This window comes from Dendrobates tinctorius, unplaced genomic scaffold (genome assembly GCF_039654945.1).
Source record: "Dendrobates tinctorius isolate UK_male_01 unplaced genomic scaffold, ASM3965494v1 ptg000297l, whole genome shotgun sequence".
Taxonomy (NCBI): Eukaryota; Metazoa; Chordata; class Amphibia; order Anura; family Dendrobatidae; genus Dendrobates; species Dendrobates tinctorius.
Genome location: NW_027361964.1, coordinates 1,509,381 through 1,529,517, shown reverse-complemented (window position 1 = coordinate 1,529,517; position 20,137 = coordinate 1,509,381). Strand labels below are relative to the sequence as shown.

Below are 20,137 nucleotides of genomic sequence, written 5' to 3'. Positions count from 1 at the left end.
TACCAGGTTCTCAAAGAGTCCTTCTGATGTGAGGAATGCAGTTTTCCACTCATCCCCTTCCTGAACCCTTATCAGATTGTAGGCCCCCCGCAGATCTAACTTGGAGAACCATTGGGCCCCAGCTAATTGGTTACATAAGTCTGGGATGAGGGGAAGCGGGTACGTGTTCCTAACCGTTATCTTGTTCAGTTCCCGAAAGTCGAGGCACGGCCGCAAACCACCATCTTTCTTTTTCACAAAGAAGAATCCTGCTGCCACAGGTGACACAGATGGCCTGATATGCCCTTTGCGGAGACTATCAACAATGTACTCCTTCATGGCTTGGCGCTCAGGCCCAGACAAATTGAACGATCAAGCCTTAGGTAACTTGGCTCCGGGTACTAAATCAATGGCACAATCGTAGGGTCTATGTGGTGGCAGCGCCTCAGCCTCACTTTCGGAAAAAACGTCTTTGAAACCCTTCAGGTACTCCGGAATACCTTCCAGGCCGACAGACGACACAGACACGGTTTTAACAGCATTAACCAGATGTCACAGGTTATCACATTTATCATTGCATCCCCATTGAGTGATTTCCCCTGTAACCCAATCAATGGTAGGATTATGGCGTTGAAGCCAAGGCATCCCCAGTACCAGTCCTGCAGGCAAGTTATCTAGCACAAGACAACTTAATTTTTCTACGAGTGGAGCCCACTTTTAGAGAAAAGAGTTCAGACCTTCAACAGATACCGCCCTGGGTCCCTGGGTAAGAGGAGACGAGTCAATTGCCACAAGTTTAACAGGATCGTGAAGCCTGACTGTCCCTATCTTATTAAGAGTCACAACTTTGGTATCAATCAGGTTCACAGCAGAACCGCAGTCAACTAAAGCAGTAGTCTGAACAGGACCATAACAAAGTTCCAGTTCCACCTGCAGCACCATTTTTGCATGTGAGGAAAATTGTACCTGAAGGTCTGGGTAGCCTCCTCGACTACTACCCAGACCTAGTCGTTTCCCGACATCTTGGAGGATGACGGACAGGAGGGGCAGTCCTTCCAGTGTCCGGATATCCCCACAATAGAAGCACAACTGCTTCTCCCGGCGGCGTCTTCTTTCCTTTCCCTCACAGGTGACAGCGCTCACCTCCATAGCCATAGGAAGAGACTGGGTCTCATCTCCACTGAAGAATAATGGCGTTTCCCGTTGCATAACAACTCTAGCCCGCAGTCTGCGATCCATGCGAACCGCTTGGGTCATGGCATCCTCCAGGGAGTCAGGCGGAGGATGGAGTGCCAAAGCATCCTTCAGACGTTCACACAGGCCTCTGTGGAACAGCCCCCGAAGGGTGGCATCACTCCAGGAAACCTCGGCTGCCCAACGTCTGAATTCAGTACAGAACCACTCGGCCGAGTGCTCCCCCTGACAGACACTCATCACCTTGTCCTCAGCCAACCGAACTCTATCGGGCTCATCATAAATAAGCCCTAAGGCTTCAAAAAACGCATCCACAGACATTCTCTCAGGGGCAGAAAAGGAAAGCGAAAATGCCCAGGCTTGTGGGGACCCCCTAAGCAGGGACATAACCACCCCCACCCTCTGTTTCTCATCCCCAGAGGAGCGGGGTCTCAAAGAAAAAAAAGCTTACAGCCCTCCTTAAATGCTCTGAAATCATCCTTGTTACCAGAAAACATATCTGGCAATTTAACCGGGGATTCGGGTGGGACTAAAATGACATCTCTATTCCCCACCTGCTGAAAGCCTGCGGAAAGTATCCCCTGAACCGAGTCCTCCACCCGCCGTTGGGACTGGGCCAGAGTTTGGTGTTCCAAACTAAGTTTCTGCAGTGACTGAGTCAAGCATTTCACCTGCTCAGATAAAGCACACAATGGGTCCATGCTGCAGAAGTGAGGAGAGAAAAAAAAATTGTAGGCCAGTTATAATGTCAGGAACACCGCACTGAACTTGCTCACTGAGCCAGTGCGCGTGTCCTGAGTAAAGCGAACTGTGCTCAACGATACCTGTGGAGCGGGCAGCAGCCGAGTAGATGCGTACTTCAGAACCGCAGGACCTGAAGCACGTGACTGCTGGGGGCGTGGCCTAAACTCCAGAGAGCTAGGAGCTGCAAGATAACTCCTAGCAGGGTAACTGCGAGACAAAGTTACCAAGGGGCATAGACAGGGAGGATAGTCAGGACGTAGCCAATGAGTCAACACACAGAGATAGCTGTAAGGTACAAGAGGGGCGAGCAGAGAGTAGTCAGATCACAGGCAACGAGTCATACACAGGGAGGGTAGCGCAGTACAGAATCAACAGGCAAACTCACAACGGGAAACAGAGCCGGGTCAGAACCATATAAACAAGCTATAGCAACAAACAGGCACACGGGGGTCAGCACACTCGGCCAAAGGCACAAGTATAACTGGCAGGGATTGAAGCTTCCCAGGGGTTTAAGAAGCTCTACCAGAACCAGAAAGAGGCCACAATCATTAACCCCAGGTGTGCAGGTCAAAACCTGCACCGAGCTCCAGACATTAACCCCTGACGTGCAGCTCAAAAATCTGCACTGGGATCATGACATGTGAAAGTTTTATTGTCCTGTGATTGGGGTCTGGTCCATGGTTCTGATGCCCCCACAAGGTCTGAGGAGCACATTCCTTAATTAATGTAGAAAGACATAAATCCATGTGACACATTCATTCCTGCACTCAGTGTGTCACAGATGTCCTCAGTTTGTACTCCCAAATGTTTATGTCTCTCTGAGAGTTGAAATGACCTTTTAATACCAGAGGCTCTTGTAGTACTCGCAGGTACGGGGTATGCAGTGACGAGGCGCGAGACGGTTTGAGCTTTAAGATGTAACTTTTATATCTATAGATGCCTTTGGGGCTGTCTTGAGCAACCGAACAAGCTGACAATAACTGCCCATGCAGGGGATCAATACAAGAAACACACAGTAATGCGAACACGACTAACCCGGCAAAGGCCGGTCACTATAGGGCCGCGGTATGGCCGACTACGGGACCTTAGTTATAAAAGTGTCACTTATCCTCTCTGACGTCCGGCAGGGTCCTGAACGATGATGCTTCGGCGGTGCAGCCGCCGGGCCCAGCCGACGAGGATCTGACGAAGACTTCGGGCATTACTGTGCCCAGGCGAGGTGGGGGCACAACCGGCCCTGGAAGAGTTCCGCAAGGCGGCGCCCCCCGGCGGAGGCGGTGCAGTGCTGCTTGGGGGGCTGGAGAATGGATGCCGCAGCCTCGAACGGTGCTGCAGGGACCGCGGCTGGCAGCGGACAGGCCACAGCCACGAACTGGAGTGAGGCGGCGTTAGCCGTGGGTGGCAGCAGGTAGGCCGCAGCCGCGAACTGGATCGGGGAGTCGTCTGCTGCAGGCGGGAGTGGATGGGCCGCACCCGCGGGGTGGGGTCGATTGGTGGCGGCCATTAGGAGCACGGCTGAACGGTCAGCGTTTCCCTCCTGGACGGCTTGGTGCCGTCTCCCTTCTGCCTGTGGTGAGTCTCCCTGCAGTCTCTCTGGTCGCTGCTCTCCCCGCTCTGCTCTGGCTCTGGGTTTTGCTGTGGCTCTCTGGCGCTTCCTGGCTTCCTTCCTCCACCTCTCCTGTTCTGCTGACTCACTGTGACTAGCGTTCTCCTCCCCTCTTATATTGGCTCCTCCCCAGCCCACCTGTCAGTCTCCACAGTCCATCCCTGTACTCTGTCCCCCGGAAACAGTTTCCCCCGGAACCCAGGTGACGGTCCCCTTGGTTCCGACCTGGACACTCGGCGGGGACCCTCTCTCCCACACTCTCATCTAACTTAATCAGATCTCATACTTTGCACTGACGAGAGCCAATAGCCCGAAACACCGTGTCTGCAAATTGAGATACTGATTTGGCTTTTATCCTAAGTCATATTACAAGACTCGTTAAAGGGTTTATTGTAAGTTGTAGGATCGCTACTACCAACAGGTGGCGCTATAGAGTTCAAGTCCTCTTTCTCTCTGAAGAGGCAATTTGCACTTTTAATGCTAGTAACTTCATGTCCATGGTGCCGTGATCAGAGGTACACAAATGTTTGGCCACTGGTAGATCTGTTCTTTTTTCTTTCATTCTGCAGAGATGAGATTTCATTCTTGTTGTAAGTTTTTGCCCTGTTTCCCCCTGCTGCGGTCTCTGCTGCACATTACACATTGCCTACGTGACTCCCCTTCTCCTGTTTCTCTTCTGTTTGCTGATTTCCAGGAATCGCTCAGACTTTCACTTTCCCCCTGACTCAGACTCATCACTGTCCCCCTTCCCCCTGCACTATGTGTGAGGAGGGTCCTGCAGCGCCTCCTGCAGGAATGTGGACCCAGGAGAGCGCCAAGTCACGGATGCTGGCAGATGCCCTGACTGTCCCCATCGTGTGCGGTAACATGCTGCAGAGAATAAGAACGCCGTTCTCATCGCCTGTTTTTATTTACTATTAACGACATTCATTATTTGGTAAAAATGTCCGGGCAGCACCAGCAGCAGCAGGGGCCGGACACGTCTCACAGTATCAATAACAAAAGACTGACTGCCACTTCCAGGCTAATGTGAACAGGGCCATACTAGGAGCAGCCCCCTCCATATACAACATACAGAAAGGTTTGTACACCTTCCACCACACACCCCTTGTACACCCCCAAACATCCTCAACAAACACCCCACACACCGTTTGTAGACCCCAGAACATTCCTCAAACACTCCACACACCACCTGTACACCCCCCGAACATTGCTCGAACTCCCCATGTACCACTTATACACCGCCTGAATATTCCTTAAACACTCTGTACACCGCCTGAACATTCCTCAAACACCCCACACTCCGCCTTTACACCCCAGTACATTCCTCAAACACCGCTCACACTGCTTGTCCACCGCCTGAACATTCCTCAAACACTCTACACACCACCTGTACACCCCCGAACATCCCCCACAAAAACCCCACACACCGCCTGTATATGCCCAAACATTCCTCAAACACCCCACCTCTCTGGAAAATTCCTCAAACACCCCACACACACCACCTGTACATCCTCGAACATTTCTCGAACACTCTACACAATGCGTGTACACCAACCAAACATTCCTCAAACATTCCACACACACCGCTTGTTCACCCCAGAAGGTTCCTGAAACATCACACACCACCTAAACATTCCTCAAACACCCCATACACTGCCTGTGCACCCCAGAACATTCCCCAAACATCACACACACCTCCTGTACACACTCCAAACATTCCTCAGTCACTGCACACACCGCCGGTACACCCCAGGACATTCCTCAAACACCCCATATACTGCCTGTACAACTCCTGAACATTCCTCCAACACTCCACACACCACCTGTATATCCCTGAACATTCCTAAAACACCACACACGATGATTGTACACCCCTTGAATATTTCTCAAACACCCCACCCAAGAACATTCCTAAAACACCCCACACACCGTCTGTACAACCATGGAACATTCCTCAATCACCCCACACATCAATTTAGAGAAAATCACCAGATCCACGGACTGCATGGATCCAAGCTCCACAATAATTGATCCAGAGACGGGATAGGATGATTCTTCATCCAGTTTTTTGTGGGACATCTTTCCTCTGTGTCTGATTTTTCCATGTCCGATATGTTTTAACATTTCAAATAAAAGTCTGTTTTTAGTGACGTGCTGGATGGCCGACCATCTCTTGGGTTGCCCATGGATTACCCTTAGAAACCATCTACAGAGCCTGAGGGAACCCCCTACATAAACCCCCTGAAACCCTGCACATCCCCCCACCCTCCCGTGACATTCACTGCACACACCCCACACAGCCTTCACACAATCCCCACATGTCCCCCACACCTACTACACAGCCCAGATGCAACCCACAAAACCCTACAGACCCCCTGCACACCCCAGGCACAACTGCTCACACCCCGTGCACTTCCCCTGCAGTGCTACTGCTTCTACCACTCGTCTTATTACAGCACTATTCCTGTGTCTTGTGTGTATAATATGTGACCCCTCAGATTCTGGGATCTATCTGACCTCTGATGAGGAGATGGAGCAGTTTGGAAGCTGCGGTCTCTCACCACCATCTCGGCCATTAAACAACACTGAGGATTGAATTCTGTGATCAGCGGCTGCGGTGATTAATGTCGATCACAATTGATTATATTATATAAATGATATTTTCCTATTGATGTAAAATCAATCATTTAAAAATCTTCTATATTTCATGTTTTATTTTCTTTATTTAATATGTAGTTTTAATATTTTCCATTCACGTCAGTCCCCGCCCCCGAGGAGCTCAGAATCACACATGGCAGACACAGATGCAGAATAAGGCAGGTTCTGTTATCTAATATCATGTAGGTCTCTGGTATTGAAATGTTGAAATGTTAAAAGTTGATAGAACGTCCTCTATATAGGATAGCACCTCTCTATAAGACACTTTATGGCAGTCTACCTCTACTTCCTAAATAACATCTGAAAAATATCACCAAATGGATTTACGTTCTCGCCCATGCGTCTCAACAAATCGAACCTCCTGATGGGATCTCTGCTCTCTGTTATCCATTTTTTTAAATCTTCCCACTTGGACACCTCTGTGTCCAATTTTTTCTGTATTTTCTCCAGGCCTCTATAATGGGCAAATTCTAATAAGATTTTCTTCCTCTCCATCTTCTCCTTGCCAGGATTTCGAGTCTCCTCCATCCGGAACTCCACGTCTCTCATGATCTCGTACAGACACTTTAGGATCCCTTCATGTTTCCCCCGAGTTTTTCCGTGATCCTCCACTGTGTAATTATCCACGGGGAATATGTTATCCACTCCCATCCTCCTGAACTTCTCCTGGATGTCTGGGAGATGCTCACTCAGCTTACGGGTGATGACCACGGTGGGAAAGAGACCTAGGAGACAATGGTGTGGAGGATTCATAATGTCCATGTAATGCAGGTTATTGCTTATAATTAATGGCTCTATGTCTTAGATCTATTCAACAGAGGTCTATGGTTCTGTCCCTCAGTTCTGGCCTGGTTCCTCCTCTCAATGCAGATCCAGGCAGTAGCTCGATATACCCACCATTCTCCAGCCATGGAGCTCTGGTTGGAGACTCTGCAGAGATTGTCCCTGTCTCCTTTCCTCTCTCTGTGATAGGAACAAGGCCGACTAGGAGGTGAACCACAGGATGGAAATGATTAAATAAACCAAATATGGAGGAGAAAGTGTATGTAACACACAGCGGCCAGATGATTTAAGACATCTTGATTCCCAGATGAGACCAGTCATATAAGTTAGGCACCCAGAATCTGACCGCTAATTATATGTTGGCTCTTTCTCAGAAGTAGTGGCTGTTGAAGTCTCATCGTTGTCCATCCTTCTGTCATTGTCAGCATCTGAGGTGGCCAGGATCATATTTGGGCTGCCATAACAGTGAGACTACAGCAGTTTTATTCTAGGTACCATAGGAAGGGGCTGTAAGACTGAAAGGCGGGAGGTTGCAAAAAAAACTTATTCAGGAAGGAAGCTGCAGTAATCCAGGTGGGAGAGGTTGAGGGTCTGTACCAGCATTGCTGCTGACAAGTCAACTTGATGTTGGAGAAACAAAAGATCTAAGACATGTTTTTAAGTTTGAGGCGACAAGATGGTGAGGGTGGGATGAGTGGGTTGAAATACGGTGCGGAGTATAAGGTTATATAGAGCCAGGGGAACTGTGAGACTGGGGAACATGTGGAGTCATTAATTGTTCTTGATAGGACTGGCAGGGAAGTGCGTGAAATTTTGGAAAGATCATGTATTTGGTTTAATCTACAACGCGTTTTAGAAATTGAGAAGAGACTAAGGCGAATATATCTTGATTGCTTGGAAATCTGTAAAGCAGAAAGGTGACATCTAGACCAGACAGGCAAGATTAAGTATTAGCATAAAAGTGGCACTGAAAGCTGTGCCAATGACGGGTTTCAGGAAAAGCATTTAAATAAAGAAGATTAAGGGTCTCAAAGCTTTGATGGACATCAGCACAGAGGGCAAGAAGGAGCGGTGATGAGTAAGTAGGAGAGGCTAAACTCTCAGCCAGGTGACACTTGAGAAGATGCAAAAGAGAGGCCAAGTCTGTAATCACAAACAAAAGGTAAGAGAAGACCGTGCCCAAGACAGAGGGCAACTAGAGAATGAGGAGCACCAAGCAATGAGGAACGCAGAGGAGAGATTTACAAAACGAATGATATCACGTAGAAGGTTGTAGACAGGTCTAGAAAGAGGAGCAAAGAGTAAAATAAAAGACAGAGGAAAGGTTTGAAATTAAAACTCTGGCACTAGGCCCCCGCCCGGCATCGTAACTTCAACTGTATCAGCATCCTCATCCGGAATGCCAACACAGTTCATCATTCCCCTCTGCGTCTGAGGTTGGTCTCAGCTCAGGACTGAGGATGCAAAGACATTACTACAGCGTGGCCTCTGTGTCGAGCAGTGCACAGGGTCATAAGACGAGCTGTAGAGACTGGAGCAAAGGAAACGGGGAGATGTATTTGTTTATTTATTTTTTATGTATGGAAGACTATATGGGGTCCATTATACTGTAAGAAGGAACATGCGGTGCCCATTATGCTGTATAGAGAACCAGAAGATGCCCATTATAGTGTATGGAGGACTATGTGGTGCCCATTATACTGTATAGAGAACCAGAAGATGCCCATTATAGTGTATGGAGGACTATGTGGTGCCCATTATGCTGTATAGAGAACCAGAAGATGCCCATTATAGTGTATGGAGGACTATGTGGTGCCCATTATGCTGTATAGAGAACCAGAAGATGCCCATTATAGTGTATGGAGGACTATGTGGTGCCCATTATACTGTATAGAGAACCAGAAGATGCCCATTATAGTGTATGGAGGACTATGTGGTGCCCATTATACTGTATAGAGAACCAGATGATGCCCATTATAGTGTATGGAGGACTACAGTCATGGCCAAAAGTATTGACACCCCTGCAATTCTGTCAGATAATACTCTGTTTCTTCCTGAAAATGATTGCAATCACAAATTCTTTGGTATTATTATCTTCATTTAATTTGTCTTAAATGAAAAAACACAAAAGAGAATGAAGCAAAAAGCAAAACATTGATCATTTCACACAAAACTCCAAAAATGGGCCGGACAAAAGTATTGGCACCCTCAGCCTAATACTTGGTTGCACAACCTTTAGCCAAAATATCTGCGACCAACCGCTTCCGGTAACCATCAATGAGTTCCTTACAATGCTCTGCTGGAATTTTAGACCATTCTTCTTTGGCAAACTACTCCAGGTCCCTGATATTTGAAGGGTGCCTTCTCCAAACTGCCATTTTTAGATCTCTCCACAGGTGTTCTATGGGATTCAGGTCTGGACTCATTGCTGGCCACCTTAGAAGTCTCCAGTGCTTTCTCTCAAACCATTTTCTAGTGCTTTTTGAAGTGTGTTTTGGGTCATTGTCCTGCTGGAAGACCCATGACCTCTGAGGGAGACCCAGCTTTCTCACACTGGGCCCTAAATTATGCTGCAAAATTTGTTGGTAGTCTTCTGACTTCATAATGCCATGCACACGGTCAAGCAGTCCAGTGCCAGAGGCAGCAAAGCAACCCCAAAACATCAGAGAACCTCCGCCATGTTTGACTGTAGGGACCATGTACTTTTCTTTGAATGCCTCTTTTTTCTCCTGTAAACTCTATGTTGATGCTTTTGCCCTAAAAGCTCTACTTTTGTCTCATCTGACCAGAGAACATTCCTCCAAAATGTTTTAGGCTTTTTCAGGTAAGTTTTGGCAAACTCCAGCCTGGCTTTTTTATGTCTCGGGGTAAGAAGTCGGGTCTTCCTGGATCTCCTACCATACAGTCCCTTTTCATTCAGATGCCGACGGATGGTACGGGTTGACACTATTGTACCCTCGGACTGCAGGCAGCTTGAACTTGTTTGGATGTTAGTCGAGGTTCTTTATCCAACATCCGCACAATCTTGCGTTGAAATCTCTTGTCAATTTTTCTTCTCCGTCCACATCTAGGGAGGTTAGCCACAGTGCCATGGGCTTTACACTTCTTGATGACACTGTGCACGGTAGACACAGGAACATTCAGGTCTTTGGAGATGGACTTGTAGCCTTGAGATTGCTCATGCTTCCTCACAATTTGGTTTCTCAAGTCCTCAGACAGTTCTTTGGTCTTCTTTCTTTTCTCCATGCTCAATGTGGTACACACAAGGACACAGGACAGAGGTTGAGTCAACTTTAATCCATGTCAACTGGCTGCAAGTGTGGTTTAGTTATTGCCAACACCTGTTAGGTGCCACAGGTAAGTTACAGGTGCTGTGAATTACACAAATTAGAGAAGCATCACAGGATTTTTCGCACAGTGCCAATACTTTTGTCCACCCTCTTTTTTATGTTTGGTGTGGAATTATATCCAATTTGGCTTTAGGACAATTCTTTTTGAGTTTTTTCATTTAAGACAAATTAAATGAAGATAATAATACCAAAGAATTTGTGTTTGCAATCATTTTCAGGAAGAAACTGAGTATTATCTGACAGAATTGCAAGGGTGTCAATACTTTTGGCCATGACTGTATGTGGTGCCCATTATACTGTATAGAGAACCACATGATGCCCATTATAGTGTATGGAGGACTATGTGGTGCCCATTATACTGTATAGAGAACCAGATGATGCCCATTATAGTGTATGGAGGACTATGTGGTGCCCATTATACTGTATAGAGAACCAGATGATGCCCATTATAGTGTATAGAGGACTATGTAGTGCCCATAATACTTTTTGGAGGGCTATCTGGGGGCCAGTATACTGTTTGGAGGGCTACGTGGGGCTGTATTAGACTTTTTGGGAGGGGGGGGAATAGAACTTCTGTTGTGGAGGCTTATGTTTTCTATGTATGAGAAGCAGAAAAGGCAGACGAGATATCTAGGAGGAGAAGCATAGAGTGTTGTACAAGACAGAGGACAGGTCCAGGAGGAGGATCACAGAGTAATGTAGTAGGCAGAGGACAGGTCTAGGGAGTGTAGAGCAGAGGACATGTTTATGAGGACTATCAAAGAGTAATGCTAAAGGCAGAGGACAGAACTTAAAGGAATAGCAAAGAGTCATGTAGATAGCGAATGACAGGTCTAGGGGGAGGAGCACAGAGTAATGTAGAAGGCAGAGGACAGGTCTAGGAAGAGGAGCATAGAGTAATGTAGAAGGCAGAGTACAGGTCTAGGAGGAGGAGCACAGAGTAATGTAGAAGGCAGAGGACAGGTCTAGGAGAAGGCGCACAGAGTAATGTAGAAGGCAGAGGACAGGTCTAGGAGGAGGAGCACAGAGTAATGTAGAAAGCAGAGGACAGGTCTAGGAGGAGGAGCACAGGGTAATGTAGAAGGCGGAGGACAGGTCTAGGAGGAGGAGCACAGAGTAATGTAGAAGGCAGAGGACAGGTCTAGGGGGAGGAGCAAAGAGTAATGTAGAAGGCGGAGGACAGGTCTAGGAGGAGGAGCACAGAGTAATGTAGAAGGCAGATAATTATATTTATTCTATTTACATTACAATAAAATGCATTGTATAGGTCTCTTCATACAGGTAACCAGCTTTTCCAATCTCTGCTCTGAATCCACTCCTGTGTCTCCATTCAATGTCAGCAAGCAGTTAATCCTGAATGCTATCTATGTGTTTTCAACTCTGCAAGCTTATATCTGGTATATAGTTTTTTTCAACTTACTCTGCTTGTCCCCTTATGTTGTGAGGTCAAGAAACTTTTCAAAGTGCTTTATGATCCATGTAGTGCTGGACATGTGTTTATTTGACCACAACATTTTATTGGGTCCTGGTGTCTCAATTTAGTGTGATTGATTAACGAGCAGAGAGGGCCACAAAAAAAAAAAAAAAAACTTAGCCTTAACCTCCTATATATTCAGACCTAGCTACGGGGAGCATTTATGCAGGGGTGGCATTTATGCACATGTAATCTAAGTACATGTATCAAAGTACTTCTGGCAGTTATAACATGGCAGTTAGACAGGGCAGGAGACAGGTAAGACATTTATATACATCTACTCTCTGTACATTTGGAGTACAACAAATATATACCATATGCATTTGTGTAATTTTTATCCTGGCCGCTGCATTCACACACATCCACCGCCCTGGCATTAACTCTCCACACTCCATCCATATTGGCCCCTCGCTTCTTTCCTCTCCTATGTACAGCACTCATGCTCTTTTCACATTGTTAAATTGCACAGATCCAGCCAGTCCCACCATTCAACACCAGAGACGCTCTCACAAATCACTTAACCATCTGCTCACTCTTTCTATCCTCCTTCTCCTAGTTGCAGGAGACATTGCTCCCAACCCTGGTCCCCCATGTTATAGAAAGTCAAACCCCCCCACTGCTACACTCAGAAACCCCTCTAATCTGATTAATATTCCCTGCATGCCATCTGTCTCTCTTAATTGTGCACTTTGGAATTCTCGCTCAGTGTGTAACAAACTCTCCTTCATTCATGACTTCTTCCTTTCTAATTCTCTTAACCTCCTGGCTCTTACTGCAACCTGGATCCAGCAGTCGGATACTACCACTGCTGCTGCTCTTTCATACAGGGGGCTACACTTCTCTCATACCTCAAGATCAGACAATAGAGCTGGTGGAGGCGTTGGTCTGCTCCTATCACCAAAATGTACCTTTCAGGTTATCCCTCAAGTACCCTCACTTGTCTTCCCTTCTTTTGAGGTCCATGCCGTCAGACTCTACGCCCCCTTCTCCATGCGAGTGGCGGTGGTGTATCGTCCTCCCGGCCCCTCCCATCAGTTCCTGGATCATTTTGCCACTTGGCTTCCACATTTTCTCTCCTGTGACATCCCTACCCTCATCATGGGAGATTTCAACATCCCCATTGCTCTTCCCCTCTCCCCATCTGCTACTCACCTTTTATCTCTAACCTCCTCATTTGGCCTTTCGCAGCTTACTAATTCTCCAACGCATGAAGACGGAAACTCCCTCGACTTGGTCTTCTCTCGGCTTTGTGCAGTGGATGATTTTGCAAACTCCCCTCTCCCGCTCTCTGACCACAATCTTCTTTCATTCTCTATAAAGAACTGCCAGGCTGCTCAGGTCACCCCCACTGTCCAGACTTATAGAAACATACAGGCCATTAACACCCAGAAACTTCTGAAGAACTTGCAGTCTTCATTGGCCCCTATCTCCTCCCTCTCATGTCCTGATTCTGCATTGAAGCATTACAATGAAACACTTCAAAGTGCCCTGGATGAATTTGCACCCCCTATAAATAGAACACCACAACGCAGACGGCGACAACCCTGGCACACGGTGCAAACACGTTTCCTGCAGCGGTGCTCCAGGTGCGCCGAACGTCTGTGGAGAAAATCCAATCTACACGAAGATTTCATCCACTTTAAGTTTATGCTTAGAACATACAACACTGCCCTTCACCTCTCCAAACAAACCTATTTCAACACCCTCATCACCTTACTGTCCAATAACCCGAAACGTCTCTTTGACACTTTTCATTCTCTACTCAATCCAAGAGTACAGGCCCCAACCACGGAGCTCCGAGCTGACGATCTGGCCAATTACTTCAAAGAAAAAATTGACCAGATCCGACAGGAAATTATCTCTAAATCCCCTCATACCATGCACTGTCCTCCCTCCCCCACTGCATCTAACTCACTCTCTGATTTTGAACCAGTCACAGAAGAAGAAGTAAGCAGGCTCCTTGCATCTTCTCGCCCAACTACTTGCACCAGTGACCCATTTCCGTCACATCTCCTCCAGTCCCTTTCCCCTGCTGTCACCCCTCACCTAACTAAAATATTTAACCTCTCTCTCTCTTCTGGTATTTTTCCCTCCTCATTTAAGCATGCCATCATACATCCACTACTTAAAAAACCATCCCTCGACCAAAACTGTGCCGCTAACTATAGACCTGTCTCTAATCTTCCCTTCATCTCTAAACTCCTGGAACGCCTGGTCCACTCCCGTCTTATCCGCTATCTCTCAGAAAACTCTGTTCTCGACCCTCTCCAATCCGGTTTCCGCTCTTTACACTCCACTGAAACTGCCCTCACTAAAGTCTCTAATGATCTGCTAACAGCTAAATCAAATGGTCATTACTCCATGCTAATTCTCTTGGATCTCTCTGCAGCATTCGACACTGTGGATCATCAGCTCCTCCTCACTATGCTCCATTCCATTGGCCTCAAGGACACCGTTCTCTCCTGGTTCTCCTCCTATCTCTCCGACCGCTCCTTTACTGTTTCTTTTGCCGGTTCCTCCTCCTCTCACCTTCCCCTTACTGTTGGGGTTCCTCAAGGATCGGTTCTAGGCCCCCTCCTCTTCTCCTTGTACACTGCCCCTATTGGTCAAACAATCAGTAGATTTGGTTTCCAGTACCATCTCTATGCTGATGACACCCAATTATACGCTTCTTCTCCTGACATCACGCCAGCCTTTCTAGAAAACACTGGCGATTGTCTAAACGCTGTGTCTAATATCATGTCCTCACTATATCTGAAACTGAACCTGTCAAAGACTGAACTCCTGGTGTTTCCTCCCGCTACTAATGTACCTACACCCGACATTGCCATTTCCGTGTGTGGTTCCACTATTACTCCCCAGCAACATGCCCGCTGTCTTGGGGTCATACTTGATTCCGAGCTTTCCTTTGCCCCCCACATTCGATCACTGGATCGCTCTTGTCATCTGCACCTCAAAAACATTTCTAGAATTCGACCTTTTCTTACTTTTGACTCTGCAAAAACTCTTACTGTTTCTCTTATTCATTCTCGTCTCGACTATTGTAACTCTTCTAATCGGTCTCCCTCTTACCAAACTCTCCCCTCTCCAATCTGTCTTGAATGCTGCAGTCAGGATCATATTCTTCACCAATCGTTACACCGATGCCTCTACCTTGTGCCAGTCATTACACTGGCTACCCATCCACTCCAGAATTCAGTATAAACTTATTACCCTCACCCACAAAGCCCTCCATGGCTCAGCACCACCCTACATCTCCTCCCTTGTTTCAGTATACCACCCTACTCGCGCCCTCCGTTCTGCTGATGACCTGAGGTTAGTATCCTCAATAGTCAGAACCTCCCACTCCCGTCTCCAAGACTTTACACGTGCCGCGCCAATTCTTTGGAATGCACTTCCCAGGTCAATACGATTAGTCCCCAATCCCCACAATTTTAAGCGTGTCCTGAAAACGCATTTATTCAGACTGGCCTATCGCCTCAACACATTAACCTAACCTATCCCTGTGTGGCAGAGCCAAAAGTTTTACCATAACCAGATTTCCCGCATCATGTTCCCACATGCTTTATGCCTCCATCAGCCCTCTGTGTCTGTACTGTTACACACTTAACATTATGGCTGGTCCATACAATCAGGGCAACTGTTACCACCCACCTTTCGTGTCTACCTCTTTCCTCATAGACTGTAAGCTTGCGAGCAGGGCCCTCACTCCTCTTGGTATTTGTTATAATCTACTGTATGTGATTATTGTTATGCTGTAATGTCTATTGTCTGTACAAATCCCCTCTGAAATGTAAAGTGCTGCGGAATATGTCGGCGCTATAGAAATAAAATTTATTATTATTATTATTATATGAGGCATCACCTGGACCAGGAGGTCACGCTCAGCTATGTGTATCGCACTGCTACTCTGGGCACTGTATGCTATTATATATATAGATACTATATGGCACATGTGGATATAATCTGGTTCTGTTGTTACCTGTTATTTTTTTGGCCTTAGTGAGGATTTCCTTCAGCTCGCTTTCTTCTGCGGAGGCGATCTGTGTGTTGGCACTGTGAGATAACGGAGAATGACACCATGATCACATCTGGAGCTGTCATGGAGCAGAGGCTCTCAGAGATATTTCATCTCTTGCTCTCGTACTGTACAATATCTGCAGATATATATGTGGAGTTCTCACCTGTAGACGAGCACAGGAACGATGAAATCTGCAGAGCGATCCACCAAGTCTGCAGTCAGCACTATGTTCATCATGTCTTCATAGTCAGGGCGCCATCTGACTTCACAGCCCAAAGGCAGAAAGTTCCCTGGATCGTGGAGAAGACACATCTGATAAATGGCATGGAGTCACTCACCAAACTTGTCTTCTTCTTTCTTCTCTGTCTGTGGTGTCTTCTGCCATACTCTTCTGTATCTGCATATTATATGGGGTCCAGAGAGCTGTATATTAAGGTCATATTCGAGCTGAACTCAGCCATGGACCAGTGCGTACAGGTTACAATGTAGAGAAGCGGCATTTCTCAATGTCAGGCAGCTGCTACAAAAGCAAATAGGATTTTATGGTTTATGAAAAGAGAAAAAACCTATGAGCAAACATAAAATCTCCCTATAAATGACGCATATTATACAATGGGTGTATGGAGCTGGCTTCAGAGGATGATACACAGCCGTCATCGGCCTGTAATAGCAGCAATCAGTGCGAGCTCAGATCGCGGCTTGTTTCCTCTGAAACGCTGCTGACAATCTCTGACATCATCATGTAAGATGTTCGCTTTCGGGGCCCTCCTGCGGTGAGATTACAGGGTGCTGATAGGTTGACTTGACAGCTGGGAGCCCGGTAAAGGACCACATGTCTGCCATGTCCGTTGTCCTGTCTGTCTCATCCACAGGTTGAGCTTCTCAGAAGACTGCCATATACTGAAATAATAGTGCGACACATAGTGATCAGTGACCACAGGTTCAAGTTCCCCAAGGGTCTTGCAAAAAGTATATTTTCTTACAAATATTAAATCAATTAAAAAAAAGCATAAAAACACAGATCCCTCCCGTTTGACCACTTTAAAAATGAAGGAGTTTCAAAAATAAAAAAAAAATAATATGTTGGCTATCACGGCATCTGTAAGTCTGACCGAACAAAATATGATTTAACCCTTACAAATCATTAATTATAAATATAAAAAAGTCAGAATTTCCAATACCGCCATAACAGCAAAAAGAAAAAAAATGGTGCATTTGCGTTGTTGTTTTGCATTTGATTAATTTTATTTATTTTTTCTTATTTTCCAGTCCATTATTTGACTTTAGTAAAGTAAAGGGTGTCACTCAAAGCTTTCCACAAAACACAACCCTCATACGGCTACATAGAAAGAAATGAACAAACTGTGAGACTTGGAACAAGGGAAGAAAAAACAAAGGCACGAAAACAAACAACTGAGCAGTCATGTAGGACCACATCTAGGACGGTGATACGGACCTGATCTGGACTGCTCCTCCTCGGCGCATTCAAGACATCAGGGCTCCCAAAATTGGAACCATTGCTGTTCAAAAAACTACTGGAACAGCATGTATATCTTGAACTGTCCTCCCACCTCTCCTCCTGTTCTCTCTTTGACCGGTTACAATCTGGCTTCCGACCGCATCACTCAACTGAATCTGCCCTAACTAAAGTCACCAACGACCTACTAACCGCCAAGCGCAAACAACACTACCCTGTTCTCCTTCTCCTGGACCTGTCTTCTGCCTTCAAGACCGTGGACCATTCCCTCCTGCTACAGATTCTCTCATCTCTTGGCATCACAGACTTGGCCCTATCCTGGATCGCATCATACCTAGCAGACCAAACATTTAGTGTCTCCCTCTCACACACCACCTCCTCACCTCGCCCCCTGTCGGTGTTCCTCAAGGCTCTGTCCTAGGACCCCTACTCTTCTCCATCTACACCTTTGGCCTGGGACAGCTCATAGAATCCCATGGTTTGCAGTATCACCTCTACGCTGATGACACGCAGATCTACATATCTGGACCTGACCTCACCTCCTTACTAACCAAAATCCCACAATGTCTGTCTGCTATCTCAGCCTTCTTTTCTGCTCGCTTTCTCAAACTGAAAATGGACAAAACAGAATTCATCATCTTTCCCCCATCTCACTCTACCCGTCCACCAGACCTATGCATCAATGTCAGTGGCTGCTTTCTTTCCCCAGTCCCACACGCTCGGTGCCTTGGGGTGATCCTCGTCTCTGCCCTCTCTTTCAATCCACATATCCAAGCCCTTGCCTCCTTCCACTTCAAACTCAAACATATTTCCCTGATCCGTGCATTCCTCAACCACGAAACCACAAAAAACACTAGTGCACGACGTTACCATCTCCCGCCTCGACTACTGCAACCTCCTACTCCTACTCTCTGGCCTCCCCTCTAGCACTCTGGCACCACTCCAGTCCATCCTCCACTCTGCTGCCCAACTAATACAGCTGTCTCCCCTCTATTCTCTAACCTCCCCCTATGCCAGACCCTTCACTGGCTTCCTATTGCCCAGAGGCTCCAGTTCAAAACCCTAACCATGATATACAAAGCCATCCATAACCTGTCTCCTCCATACATCTGTGACATGGTCTCCCGGTACCTACCCTCACGCAACCTTCGATCCTCTCAAGATCTCCTTCTCTACTCCCCCCTTTTCTCTTCTTCCCACAACCGCATACAAGACTTCTCCTGTGCTTCCCCCATACTCTGGAACTCTCTGCCGCAACCCATCAGACTCTCACCAACAACGGAAACCTTCAAGAAGAACATGAAGACCCACCTGTTCCAACAAGCCTACAGCCTGCAATGACCCGCAGTCTACTGAACCGCCGCACGACCAGCTCTACCCTCTCCTAGTGTATCCTCACCCATCCCTATAGTCTGTGAGCCCTCATGGGCAGGGTCCCCTCTCCTTATGTACTTGTGTGTCCCTTGTCATACATGTTTATTGTACTTGTCTATATTTCCACTTTTCACATGTAAAGCGCCATGGAATAAATGGCGCTATATAAATGTATAATAATGATAGAAAATAATCTCCGGCACTCACCCATCTGGGCGTAGATCTCCCCGGTCTCATCCTTGTTCATTTTGGCACAGCCTCGGTTGTCCACCAAGGTAATGGTCTCCGTCAGCTCATACGCATTCCTTATCATGGTCTCGGGCTTCTCCGTTGACATGGCCACCTTAGCATGGGCCGTATAGGGTCCATCATCCAGCACGTACTTACAGGAGTTGATGAAGCAGGATTTCCCATGACCGGTGTAACCGAACAGCTGCAGGAGAACCCGGGAGTATCCCTGATTACCTAGAGCCCCGTTATCTAGGCTGAAGTTCTTGATATAATCCTTCATGGACCGAGAATCCATAGCAGGTTCTGGAGCAGCCTGTTCTGTGTAGAGGAGCCGGTTCTGTGTAGAGGAGTCTGTTCTGTGTGGAGGAGCTGGTTCTGGTGAGAGGAGCCGGTTCTGTATAGAGGAGCTGGTTCTGTGTAGAGGAGCTGGTTCTGTATAGATGAGCCGGTTCTATGTGGAGGAGCCGGTTCTGTGTAGAGGAGCTGGATCTGTGTAGATGAGCCGGTTCTGTGTAGAGGAGCTGGATCTGTGTAGAGGAGCTGGTTCTGTGTGGAGGAGCTGGATCTGTGTAGAGGAGCTGATTCTGTGTAGAGGAGCTGGTTCTGTATAGATGAGCCGGTTCTATGTGGAGGAGCCGGTTCTGTGTAGAGGAGCTGGATCTGTGTAGAGGAGCCGGTTCTGTGTAGAGGAGCTGGATCTGTGTAGAGGAGCTGGTTCTGTGTGGAGGAGCTGGATCTGTGTAGAGGAGCTGGTTCTGTGTGGAGGAGCTGGATCTGTGTAGAGGAGCTGGTTAGGAGCCGGTTCTGTGTAGAGAAGCCGGTTCTGTATGGAGGAGCTGGTTCTGGTGAGAGGAGCTGGTTCTGTGTAGAGGAGTCGGTTCTGTGTGGAATGGAGCAGGTATTTCTCCCTTCTTTGCTTCTTCTTCTCTCAGATATGGAGCAAGTGGAAATATTCACAGTATTTAGAAGAAGAAAGTGAAAGTAAAACTTTGCGCTTCCGGATACTTCTATATAAAGGATGCCATGTTAACCCTTTGTGGAGAAGAAAAAGCTGCCCTTCCCCCTCTCCTTTGCAGGAAATACAGGACCACCCCCAGGGCTCCATAACCTCAGCGGGGGAAGGGATTCCTAATATTAAATGACTGCTTCTTCTGAGGTTTCCTCACTAGTGATGTAGTGATGAGTGAGCATGCTCACCACTGCTTGATACTGGGGTACACTCATTGCTCGATCGCCATGCTCG

General features: G+C 47.2%; 1 protein-coding gene across 1 annotated transcript; it reads right to left on the bottom strand.

Moving 5' to 3' along the window:
* Positions 1-6,229: 6,229 nt before the first annotated feature.
* Positions 6,230-19,879, bottom strand: LOC141073134 (uncharacterized). The gene is made up of 4 exons (XM_073560494.1): positions 18,871-19,879; positions 15,976-16,102; positions 15,774-15,847; positions 6,230-6,909 (listed from the first exon to the last, which is right to left on the bottom strand). The coding sequence occupies exons 1-4, from the start codon at positions 19,187-19,189 to the stop codon at positions 6,467-6,469; spliced, it is 963 nt and encodes a 320-aa protein (XP_073416595.1). The 5' UTR covers positions 19,190-19,879; the 3' UTR covers positions 6,230-6,466.
* Between the last annotated feature and the right edge of the window lie 258 nt (positions 19,880-20,137).

Excerpts from the sequence above, each read along its gene's own strand:
- LOC141073134 (XM_073560494.1), bottom strand. The coding sequence starts at position 19,189 with ATGGATTCTCGGTCCATGAAGGATTATATCAAGAACTTCAGCCTAGAT. Across the intron at positions 16,103-18,870 it reads GGAGATCTACGCCCAGATGG|GGAACTTTCTGCCTTTGGGC; the intron begins GTGAGTGCCGGA and ends TCCACGATCCAG. Across the intron at positions 6,910-15,773 it reads TAAGGCCAAAAAAATAACAG|GTCTCTTTCCCACCGTGGTC; the intron begins GTAACAACAGAA and ends ATTGTCTCCTAG.